The sequence below is a fragment of the Muntiacus reevesi genome, chromosome 1 (assembly GCF_963930625.1).
Source record: "Muntiacus reevesi chromosome 1, mMunRee1.1, whole genome shotgun sequence".
NCBI classification, from domain to species: Eukaryota; Metazoa; Chordata; class Mammalia; order Artiodactyla; family Cervidae; genus Muntiacus; species Muntiacus reevesi.
Window position 1 is genome coordinate 239,624,615 of NC_089249.1, and position 12,175 is coordinate 239,636,789.

Here is a 12,175-nt window from a genome sequence, read left to right on the forward strand (position 1 = left end):
GAACACTGGAGCAGGTTGCCATTTCCTTCTCCAATGCATGAAAGGAAAAGTGAAAGTGAAGTCGCTCAGTCATGTCCGACTCTTCGCAACCCCATGGACTGCAGCCCACCAGGCTCCTCTGTCCGTGGGATTTTCCAGGCAAGAGTACTGAAGTGGGGTAGTATACATGTGTGTAACTGAGTCACTTTGCTGTACATTAGAAATTAGCACACTGTAAATCAACTATACTTCAATTTTAAAAAAAGGAAAAATCTCCATTACTCAGTGTAAATAAAAAAGGAGTTTCTTCTTTATTTTTTTGTCATCAGATCTGACATCTTTTATGAGAGTAACACTAGCTGCTTTTACAGATAGATCCTCAGGACTCAATGGCTTACTGTAACAAAAATTCCTCTTATCATAATGCTCTCCTTTTAGCAGCAATAGAGGAAGCCAGCCTCCTTCCATTTTGTGACTGCCATCTTCCAGAGATCATTCAGCCAGCAGATGGGAAAGAGTTCATAGCTCTGAGTGGGTGAGATGTTTCTACAGCCGAGGTCTGGGAATGGCAAAGTTTACTTTTCACCAAGTGAACCCCTGGCTATGTGCCCTAGAGGAAAAAGAAATGGAATTTGGTAAGCACCTCTGAGTTTTTGCCAAAATCTAATTGCTCATAATTCTGATTTACTTAAGGTTAATCAAGTACTTACTTTATACTTTGCTTATACTTTTTAAAAAACACTTATCCACAGCCAGCTAGTAAACAAACATTTAGAATGTTCTCAAAAAGGCAGGAATACACAACTGGATAGTCAAGATTACATATGTATATATACATACACAGATAAGAGTTGAATTCGGAGATAAAAAACACTGCTTCACATTACCAGACTGGCTAAAAATCTCTCACATGCTCAAAAGTAACCCTCCCTCCACGATCACAAAAAACCCTACCTGAAGGGTGTCAGAATATTTGGAAGTATCCCTACATTGCTTCACATCTGATACTAGTAGAATTAAATTACCTAAGTGCTTCTAGATCAATTTTAAATCTTAAAAAAAAAGGCAAGATAAAGTTCTCTAGAGGAAAACAACAAAAATTCTCAAGCTAAAACAGGGTAAAAAGAGGTATATTTATTCTATAAGTAGGTACTTTTGAGATAAAAGTGACATGGGAATTAGTTCTAGAAAAATGGGCTTGTAGATCAATTTTCCCTGATTCCTTTTAAAACAACTTATATAATACTAAGATGACACTTTAAAGCTACTATGTATCCACAGCCACATGGCAGGCTCTGTGTTGAGTACCTTCTGTGTATTATCTTATTTCCACCCCACAAGTAACCTTTGACATAAGTACTAAAAGGGCCTGGGTCTTTAGAATAGATAAAGATCAGAATCAAAACAGAAACATATCTAAAGCACAAACATATCTTTATATATAACTTGTTTCTAACTCCCACTGACCTCAAGTTCAGCTACCAAGGATAAAGAAAACAGAAATAAACCTATGACAACATTTGGAAAATTGACCCGTTTTAATTTTTCAAAACAAAAATACAACACAACATCCATTTTTTTTTTTTTTTTTTTGCCATCTACAATTCAATTATTTCCAAATATTCTAAGGCCAAACAGAATCCCCTGCCCAGAGCAGGGAATTAAAATGAGAGGCTGAAGTCACACAAAGGTGAATGCTGAAGATTGACATTCCAGCCGTAGGCCACAAGTCTTCCATTCAAACACACTCTTAATTCTTTTCCTTTCACAGTTTGCTAAAGTGTTTTACAGGAAGTTCTTTAAAATAATTTCATTTCAAATACCAGGTTTCTTCATTGATACACAGCTCCATGAAATCTGTGTCTCCATCTGATTGACAGAAATGAAAAGGAATTTTTGTCTTTTTTGGTAGCGTAAAGACATAAACCTATCAGCCAGATTCCTTTAGTAATAAATCAGGAAAGGAGAGATAAGATCTGGGTTGTGCTGGGTGCTGTTTCTACTTTTCTTTCAAGAGTGTGACTTTAGAAGCATTAAATCACACTCTTGCCACTACAATGATTAGTACTAGTAATCTTTTTTTTTAAGATGATAAAAAGGAAAATATCCAATGGACACAAAAAAGGTCAAAAATTGTTTGCTTGTTTTTCTTACTGCAGGTCATTTCCCACTCACCCCCCCACCCACCAATGGCAACCCACTCCAGTACTCTTGCCTGGAAAATTCTATGGACTGAGGAGCCTGGTAGGCTACAGTCTATGGGGTTGCAAAGAGCTGGACATGACTGAGCAACTTCACAGGCCAGGCACCCGCTAAAAGAAGATACAAAATGAACATACGGTTGGGATGGTAACTCCGTTGGACATTCCAATTCACCCAGTTGCTTGTTCCCCATACAGATGAGGGGAAGAGGCATTAAGTTTTATTAGTAATGTTATAGCAGTAACCAGATGTGTTAATGGCAGATTATTTCAGGTCCATCAATCCTTTGAGAATACATAGAGGAAATCATGGCTGTCGTTCTCCAACTGCCCACATCTGAATACATTCCACTACCATGGAAACTACAAAGGAAGGAAAAATATATTTATTCCGGGATTCATTTACTAGGATTTTTAAGCGCCCTCTCTTCTGTAGAGCCCCAGAGCGGTGATGAGTGCTAGGGGCTGCTGTGTTTCCCAGCATGTGCTCCCATCCTCTGAGGGTCCTGAGAAGGATAGTGGATTGGTCCTGGAGCCCTCATGAATGGAGGGGGTGGTCCCATGGGGTGGAACATGTGTGGCCCAAAACCTACAGATGGGAGAGAACAAATCTGTTAGGTTTGCAATTCTCTTGACAACCTTTCAAACCATGAATCTAAGGTCCAAACCAGCTACACATAAATCAAACTGACATGGTGCTTTAGAAAATGCTGGTTCACAAGACTTGCTTAGGAATGTCTACCTGCATGACTTCTTTGGTTTCAGAAATCTTTCCCCTCGGACAGCTGAAAACAACTCCATAGGTCTCAAGGTATTGTTAGTATGTCAGCTGAGCCTTTGCTATCTCTCGAACATGCCAATGCTACCAGACAGGATTTGATCAGAATTTGGGAGGTGAGGGAGAAATCAGGCTGACAGCAAGACCCTGTCATTGTTAATCTCAATGCTTTATACTAGAACGAAGGTTGTTCAGAAACCAGGACTTACTCCAGCGAGTATGGGAACTCTGCCCAGGCGAACTGGTTACTTGTGATTTACTTACAGAGTTCACGCTGGCACTGACAGTGCTGTACACAGTGCTGATCCCTGCACTGTTTATCACTTGTCACGAACAAGGTAAAGAGCTGGAGCCAAACTGTAACTTCATTACACAATTAAGCACACTGTTCAGTTCATCTAACAATTTTTTTGTTAACACGACTTCCTTAGGAGCTTCCTTGGTGGTTTAGTGGCTAAGACTCCACACTTCCAATGCAGGGGGCCCAGGTTCCATCCCTGGTCAGGGAACTAGATCCCACATGCCACAACTGAAGATCCCTCATACTGCATCAAAAACCTAAGATTCTGCATGTGGCAACAAAGACCTGGTGCAGCCAAATAAATAAATAAAAATATTAAGAAAAAAAAGAAAGGACTTCCTGAATGAATTTACATTCTGGTGTAAACTCCTTATCTTGCTGCAAGCAGATGACACCCACAGCCTACACTTTAAGCAATGATGCTCCAGGGCATCAGTTAGGATTTAGAACAGAAAACAAACTGATGATGTTAAGTTGCTTTACAACTTAAGTTTAAGTTAAGTTTAAACTTAAGTTTGTCCAATTCTTTGTTAAGCTATGTACTGTACCCTGCCAGCCTCTTCTGTCCATGGGACTTCCCAGGCAACAATCCTGGAATGGGTTGCCATTTCCTCCTCCAGGGGATCTTCCCAACCCAGGGATCCTCTTTATGTCTTTTGCGTTGGCAAGTGGGCTCTTTACCACTAGTGCTACCTGGGAAGTCCCAAACTGATAATAGATCGTTGTAGTCACCGTAACTCCCATTCTGATGATACATATACTTAGATCTTTAGAAAACTGATGACTTCCTTCTTAGCAAAGCAGTAAAAAATGAAAATACCCAGAATGACATCAGTCAGGTTTACTTGCAGACTTCTATGGAGCAGACCTGAAGGCTTAGATATGTTAGACATGATGGTACAGGGTCTGAACAGACTTCAGGAGGATTTCCCTGAGTAAAGTCTAACCCATTTCCCTACTTCCTAAGAAAGAAGTTACCTGGGGGTGGGGGCGGGGCAATACCAGGTGGGGGTGGCAGGGCAATGTTCACCACGGCCGGAGGACCACTGGGCGGTAGGTTGAAGTAGTTGGCAGAGGCTTCTTCTTCTGCGGCAGGAGGAGGAGGAAGAGCTACAGAAGAGAAAACAGCTAGTGAGAGCAGAAGACCACTGTGCCACAGTTCCCACTACCCTGAAACCCTGAGGGGTCCTGCTGGGAGAACACAGCTGCTGGGAGCCAGAGGCCGGTCTCCTCTAACATTCGAGGAAGGTCAGGCAGTATGCGTACCTGAAGTTAGCAAGCTACTGGGCGGGCAGAATCTGCACTCACCTCCTGGGAGCCCTGGAACGGGCTCAAGCTTGATTCCAGAGTCTGTGGTCCCGTCCTTCTCCTTTTCTTTCCCTCTGGCTGCCTGGGACCTGGGAGAGACAGACATTCATGCAGTCAGCACTTGGTTCCACCTTCTCTCACACCTCTGTTTCTCACATTTCCTAGTCAAACAGAGCTCCTTCACTCCTGCCTCCTCTTCAGCACTCACTTTTTCCTCAGAAATGCCACACAGTGCACAGTGGATAGGAGCATAGGTTTTGAAGACAGAAAGACTTGGTTTCAAAATCTGCTAGAATCGCTTTAGGGGATGCAGGAGGAAACAAGACTGGGTTGAGACAGGTGTTCAGGAAGCACTCTATGAGGTCTCCCTGGCTCCAAGCCAGAAACCTGTTCCACTTTTGAATGTTCAGGGCATTTTACCTGTCTCTCTCTTATGCAACAACCACTTTCAGGCTTAAATTAGCTGTTCTTCTTCACTAAACAATTGGCCTTTAAGGACAGAATCCAGGTCTATTTAATTCATGTGTAAACTCGCATGCCCTAGTATTATCCTTGGCCTATAATATCTGGTCACAGAACACATGAACCTTCAAACCATCAGATTGCTACACGAAAACCCTGAATAAATTTCCAAAGTAGCATCTTCCTGATATCCACAGGAATGAGCGTCAGACATAATGAAAAATTCTTTTTAAATGTCCTGCCGATTTAAGGCTGTTCACCAAAAGCTTACTAATCCCCAGATAATGAAAAGGTTTCCTGAAAATCTCAATAATGGTTTTTTTTTATTTTTGCTGTGCCACGCAGCATATGGGATCTCAGCACCCTGACCAGGGATTGAATCCACACCACCTGCAGTGGTAGCACAGAGTCTTAACCACTGGCCGGCCATGGAAGTCCCAATGCTATTTTAATATAGTCTCATGCTCACCTTCCCCATTTCACGTTGAGCCTGCGGCCATTGACAATCAACTTATTAAAGGACTTCTCGGCAGCCACTTCTGCAGCCTGCCTTGTGGCAAACTGGATGAAAGCACACTGCTGTCTTTGCACAACAGTGATGGTCCGGATCTCTCCAAACTGGTAGAAGTGATTCCTGAAGGGACACAGGTAAAGAACAAGGAGAGCTGACAACACAGACATTCCCAGGAGGTTGAATATATATTATTAACTCTTTCACTGATTCGCCATGAGGCAAGTGGCCTCACAGTCATCTGCCTAATCACCTGTAGGTGATTTCCCCTATGCCTACTGTGGTCGCCCCTACTGTGGGCGCCCCTACTGTGGGCACTGTATACTGAGAAAGGGAAAGAAAAAAAATGAGTAAAGGCTATCAAACATTTTAGGGCTTTTCCTATGGAGGAAAGGGGGCTCCAGTAGGTTCCCTAAGGATGTTAAATCCTAGGTAAGAGGTTAGCAAAGTATTGCACCCAGGGCTGATAAGCCAAGAATGTTTAAATAAAAAATGGTTTAAGGTTGCAAAAAAGAAGAGAAAGAGGAGGTGGAAGAAAGTCTGCCATCCCTGGAGAACTGTGTAGCTCACTTAGGTTTAATGTACATAGGCTAACAAGGGTAGGTTCTACACCTGTAAGAGTTTCTTCTCCACGCTCTTTGCAAGAAGTAATTTCCACCACTATCTGCCTAGATGTCTTATCCAGCCAAGCAAAGTACAAGAATAACACAAAATTACCAAATACCAATCTCTTAAAAAAAAAAAAAAATCAACAAGTTAAACCATCTATTCTTTTTTAAATAATTGCAAATCTCTCTTTCTCCTATGTAATTAATCATTCCTGGTTGTGTGCCATCTTTAGAAATTCTTATGGTTATTAGGTCAAATAGAATCTCATGTAATTATTATCCTAAGCAAGCACAGAATAAGCACTGTTGAAGAGTATTATCTGTCATCATAAAGAACTTTATAAAAATTCCAGTGATTCATATCAATGTATGACAAAACCCACTGGAAAAAAAAAAAAAAAATTCCAGTGAGCATGATACTACAGGGCAACTAAAAAAAAAATGTCCTTGGTACAGAATTATCATGTTATCTCAAGTTTTTGCCAAAAAATATTATTCCAGGGCAGGTGAAAGTAAAGATAACTCATAAATTATATTCACAAACCTTAGATCGGTCTCAGTAATGGTATCGCCCAGACCACCAACATACAGTGTGGTGATAGTCTTGTCCTCTGGTGGGTCCAGACGTGGCATTGTTGAAGCCCGCTTCAAGAGTTTATCTGCCACAGGGTCATTGATTCCATAATATCGGTCTTTAATGTTCTGATCAGCAAGAGGGTCATCCGGATCTGTTGGTTTTTCATGTCTATGGTTCAAGAAAGAACAATGCATAAAGATGAAACAAAAGAAAAAATTTTACACGTACCAAACAACAGCAGCTATATAAAGACCCCTGAAATGCTTTTTGAACTAGATACCATGGCCATACCAAAACATAGCTATTAAAACAGAGCTAATATCAAGGAACTTACTGTATCACACAAGGACGTGCTAGCCTCCTAAAGTCATTTAAATGGCCATAGGGTGGAAGTTTCCTTATAAACAAATGCTTTTGGGCTTCTCTGGTGGTACAGTGGATGGCAGTCTGCCTGCCAATGCAGGGGACACAGGTTCAATCCCCGATCGGGGAAGATTTCACATGCGGTGTAGCAACCAAGCTGGTGCACCACAACTACTGGAGCTCGCATGCTGCAGGGCCCTTGAGCCACAATTAATGAGGCTGTGTGCTTCAACTATTGAAGCCCAAATACCTAGAGAGAGCCCATGCTCTGCAACAAGAGAAGCCACCACAATAAGAAGCCTGTGCACCGTAACGAAGAGCAGCCCTCACTCACTCCAAACAGAGAAAAGTTCACACAAAGCAACAAAGACCCAGAGCAAGCAACAAATAAATAAATGCGGAAGAAATGCTTCTCGGCGCAATTCACTTCAAAGGTAACCACAACATGGTTACCCCTCTCCAGGGCAACGGTTCTTAATGTACCTGAGGTCTTGTATTCCACGCAAGAGTATAATTAATCTATGGACCCAACCCCAGAAATAGGGAGAGTTAATTTTTTGTCAGGGGTGGGGTTTACCAACGCCAAGGTAAAAACTCCTAATCCAGATGCCTGGCAGTCTTGACTCAAACATACTCACACTTTAGAAGTCTGGCTTTAATCTTATTTCAACTATACACTGAGATTCAAGCCAGTCATACCATGACAGCCAAGACTGACATCGTAGGTAGGAACCTGAGATCAACACTGATATTTTACAGCAAGGCAACTTAGTCTCCCAAGGCTTGGTCACAGGTAAAAGTTCCATTATACGTTAAGAACAACAATTCAATCTATCTCTGCTCCTAAGATACATTACACTAGCTATATAAACTTTAACATTTTGAAGCATAGTTTAAGCCAGCACGTCCCCCTTCATAGATAACTAGTCATCTGAAAGCAAACACTGAAAAAGCAGTTCGGCTCTTGCCTGTATGGACACTCCTCTCCTCTCTTACACTCTCCTTTCACCCAGAAGGAGCAAATGTGCGGTCGATTCCTTTTGTAGTAGGGTGTGGTCCGGGCCAGTTTGAGCAGCATGTCACTGGTGGATGTGGCTTTCCCCAACATGCCAACTGGCCGCGTTCCATCAGAGTTGGAAATCTATAGAGGAATGACACATTCCGAAGGTAAATTACACAGACTATGTCAATCCCCTAGGATTCTTTCATCAAATATAAAACTATATCAAGCAAGTGGCAGCGCACCTCTCTCTCCATATTCTGCGTGTAGTACTCTTTGTTGACGTCGGACTTTGGCATGTCATCCTTAAAAGACAATCCTGCATCACGAACCTGGATGGGCAGGCCTGAAACAAAGGAAAGGAAGAAAAAACTCAAGATACATTTTAAGCCATATCCAAACTGAGTATGTAGACAGAACAATGTAACATCATTCTTCTTTTCTCCACTTTATTTGGTAATAGAAACTTTATTTTAATTCAGAATCTGTAGCACTGTCAAGCTAATACTACTACAGAGCATTCTAAGACATTCAAATTCCTAAGTTTTCATGAAATGAATGTTTAAATATTTTAGATGAACAAGCTCTTACTATAGTCAGATTTGACCTGCAATTAATAATGCATCTAGCTTTTACTGTATCATGATTTAAAACAAATGTAAAAAGTGGATTATTTTTAGGTTTGTCGTGCAGATCCTCTGAATAGTCATAGTCATGTAAGGATCACTGTACTGCAGAACTAGAACACTCCCTTAACAAACATACAAATAATATTAAACAGAATGTGACCAGGACTCTGATTTGCAGAGTTAACTTTCTGAACTTAACATAAATAAACTTAGATTTTTCCTTTTCGTTTTATTGCATAGTAGAAACTTGCTGAAAGGATGTTTTTCTGAAAAACAAAGTTGCCTGCAGTTAAAAAGTCACTCCCCAAAGCAGTTACTCTGAAACAGTAACAACACAGTGTATCAGTCCTAACAACACAGTTGATACAAAAATTCAAAGCACAATAGCCTGAACTCTGGTAGGGAATGTGGAAAAAGTGTTCCGGATCTAGACAGGAGTCCCAGGCAAAGAAATTACCTGTCATAACAACAATGCCTCTAACTTACCTTGGCTACAAAGGTATACAGAAGGGAGGTTTAAGGACTCCCTTCTGTATAATATAGTATTTAGTATAGTTGTTTTGACTAATTACCGACCTTTCTTAAAATCACTATTGTTGTTCAGAACTCTAGAATAACCTAGTATGGTTCTTTTCTTCTTGGGAAAAGCAGAGCACAACAGACATTTCAAAGTGGGTCAGAGCCAGAGACAGGGTGAGAAGAGGGAGACAGGACGCCTGCTGTGTTGTTGAGAGCAGCGGCACACTTTCAGAACTGTGGAACAAGTCAAACATACCGTACTCTAGGTCTAAGAGGCAGGTCTGACAGACGTTCTTCAATTTACTGCAGGTCTGGCACACTTCAGTCTTCTTGAAACGCATGCGGACCCCAGGGCACCAGCGAAACACTGTGAATGGCCTGGCACAGATCTGGAACACAAGATAAAGCCACAGGGTGTTAACGGTCCTGATCTGGACAATTAATCCAGGAGATTTAGTAACATCAGGGGATTCAAAGAAAGGATCCCCAAATCTAGGGTTTAGAAGAGATCTTAGCAATCATCTAGTCTAAACAGGATCTGATGTTTCAATCCTTTACAACATTCTTCTTCAGTGGTTTAAATACTCAAAAATCAAAGTCCTCCCCACTCTAGAGGTCACCAGCATTAACAATGTAATTCTTAAATCTTTTATGGGGTGAGTAGGGAGTGTCCCACACTTTTTTAAGAATTTTATATCTATGACCTTCCCCCTCAGCTTAAAAATGTTCATGGGTATAATCACATAACATCTGATATATCCAATCCCAGGGGGTTCAAAGACCAACCACAGACATCAAGGTAAGAATCCCTGCATTAAACGGCTCATTTTCTTACCTCTACCCTAAACAGTTAACAGCCAAAGAGTACATAAATGATGCATGAATGCATGTGTCACACTCACTTTTATAAAGGACTTCAAACCTCAGGGAGTAGAAGAAAAAAGGAAAATAAATCTAAAACACTACTCTTTAACACACTTACTTTGCATTCCTTCCCATACTTTTCTTTGGTCTGAAAGAGAAAAAAGAGAGGAGTTACAGACACGGGGGAAAAAAGCTGATGCCTGCTCCTTCTCTACATAGGATCCAAGAAAAGTATCTGGAAATCCCTGGCATCTTAAGGGCTGGGAGGGGGAAACGGGACCCTACCCTTTTTGGGGAGGAGGGCAAAGAAGGGGCTGGGATATAATCTAATCACATACAAACTATGACCTCTTAGGAATTTTATGGATCTAACATGGAGTAAGTATGTACCTTTCCACAACCACAATTCTTAGATTCACCTCTGGCTCCCAAGTTCTCTCCCAAGAACAATTTCCTAATGGTTTCCACAGTCCCTAAAGCACAGAGGATGCAGCCACGGCCAATCCATTTTCCAAAGTTTAGTCAGAGGTAACTACTACACACTCATCCTCTGATGGTCCTCTGTATATAATAAATCAATACCTCCGAGATTGATCACAACACAGCCCTAATTATTAAATATAAACTGCTGCTAATTTTACTCTTATTTATAAGAAGAGAAAGTACCTTACACTAAACACATTATAAGGTGTGGAGGCCAAAAGGCACTTGACTTCAGTCCTGGTTCTCCTTCTAGTTTTCTGAGGTCCCTGGAGTCAGAATGTCTGAACTTAAATCCTAGTTCCACACCATACTTGCTGTATTCAACATAAACTCTCTTTGCCTCTGGTTAACAGACCTAATTCCTATGTAAATGTTCAATGGATATTAGCTATTATTATGACTTCTAGATCACAGACCGCCGCCGAGTTCCAAAGTGAGAGAACATGACAGTCCTTTGCAAATTCTTCCTACGCTTCGGGTTAGTAAAGAAGCATCATTACTTCTTCGTGGCTAAGAGAAATACATGACCGACAGTGTGCGAGTACCACAACACTGACAGACATATACAGCAGGTCCCGTTTTACACTCAATCACTCACCATTCGGATATATGGGTTTTCTCCAAGACACGTCTGGCACAGAATAGGGAAGTCCTGGTGAAAATGGGAAAAGTGGTTGAACGCCAAGCTCCAAAGGCCTTGCCATCTCAGCCACTGTCGTACGGCGGGGGGGGGGAGGGGGCGAGGAGCGAGGCTGGGGAACAGGGGGAACCCGTGGTCCAGCACAGGCCGGGTCGCGGGAGGGGGTGCTGTATGCACTTCCGGGAGGCGGCGGGAGTAAAGACCCGCTCGAAAAGAGTGGAGGGAGTAGGGACAGAAAGGGAGCTGGTCCCAGACCCTGGCTAAACCCCCTCCATCCAAGCCCTCAGGAGGGCCGCCCTCCAGCCTTCAGCCGTAGCCGAGTTAGGCCGCGATGCTGGCTTCTTGGAATTCCCTCGGCCGCACCGCAGCCACGTCCCTGCCCGCCCGCTGGAGGTCTGACTTCGCTGCCTCTTTCTGTCCTCCTCCGGCAGGCTCACTCACCGCATCCTCCCAGTTCTGCCTGTTGTAGGTGTTGGAACCTAGAGAGGTCGCCATCTTGAGAGCGTCTGGAGGCAGCCGCAGCTTCCGAGTTGGGAGAGGACCGCCACAATCCCGTCAGGCCACGCGGCTGCCTCTCCGCACGTCGACGTCTTATTTACGCGTCTTGCGCGCCCTTAAGGGAGGAACCTTGTGTAGTGGAATCGCTTGCTTGGAATTTCTTAACAATTGGACTCCAGGTACTTCCTTCCGGGGTGACAGCCAGGAATGAAGAGTCACAACTTCAACTGGTTTATTTAAAAATTGAGTGAAAGAATAAAGGAACTATAATAAACGAGGGCCTGGAATTAAAACAGCGTCGACCCCAATGAGCGCTTATTATGCCGAAAAGTGGGGGGAACGTCTTGGGGTGACTATCTCTTTTAATTCCCACAATAAGCCCGCTATAAGGTTGCCAGATTTAGCAAAAACCCAGAACGTCTAGTAAAATTTGGATTTCAGATAAACAACGAAA

At 42.4% G+C, this 12,175-nt stretch overlaps 1 protein-coding gene across 2 annotated transcripts; it reads right to left on the reverse strand.

Moving 5' to 3' along the window:
• Positions 1-273: 273 nt before the first annotated feature.
• Positions 274-11,809, reverse strand: RBM22 (RNA binding motif protein 22). 2 transcript variants are annotated; one of them, XR_010660925.1, is made up of 12 exons: positions 11,665-11,809; positions 11,182-11,235; positions 10,219-10,248; positions 9,493-9,625; positions 8,334-8,434; positions 8,057-8,229; positions 6,693-6,893; positions 5,499-5,663; positions 4,568-4,656; positions 4,238-4,369; positions 2,587-2,769; positions 274-589 (listed from the first exon to the last, which is right to left on the reverse strand). XR_010660925.1 is itself a non-coding variant. In XM_065918924.1 (11 exons), the coding sequence occupies exons 1-11, from the start codon at positions 11,716-11,718 to the stop codon at positions 2,639-2,641; spliced, it is 1,263 nt and encodes a 420-aa protein (XP_065774996.1). In that variant the 5' UTR covers positions 11,719-11,809; the 3' UTR covers positions 274-2,638. The 2 variants fall into 2 exon arrangements, 1 of the variants encoding a protein (XP_065774996.1); XM_065918924.1 differs by having other exon boundaries at positions 274-2,769.
• Positions 11,810-12,175: the final 366 nt, after the last annotated feature.

Bases quoted from the DNA above. Each gene is read 5' to 3' on its own strand.
- RBM22 (XM_065918924.1), bottom strand. From the start codon at position 11,718: ATGGCGACCTCTCTAGGTTCCAACACCTACAACAGGCAGAACTGGGAG. The intron at 11,236-11,664 runs GTGAGTGAGCCT...CATTTTCACCAG, and splicing joins GGCAGAACTGGGAGGATGCG to GACTTCCCTATTCTGTGCCA. The intron at 8,230-8,333 runs GTGCGCTGCCAC...ATTCCTCTATAG, and splicing joins CGCAGAATATGGAGAGAGAG to ATTTCCAACTCTGATGGAAC.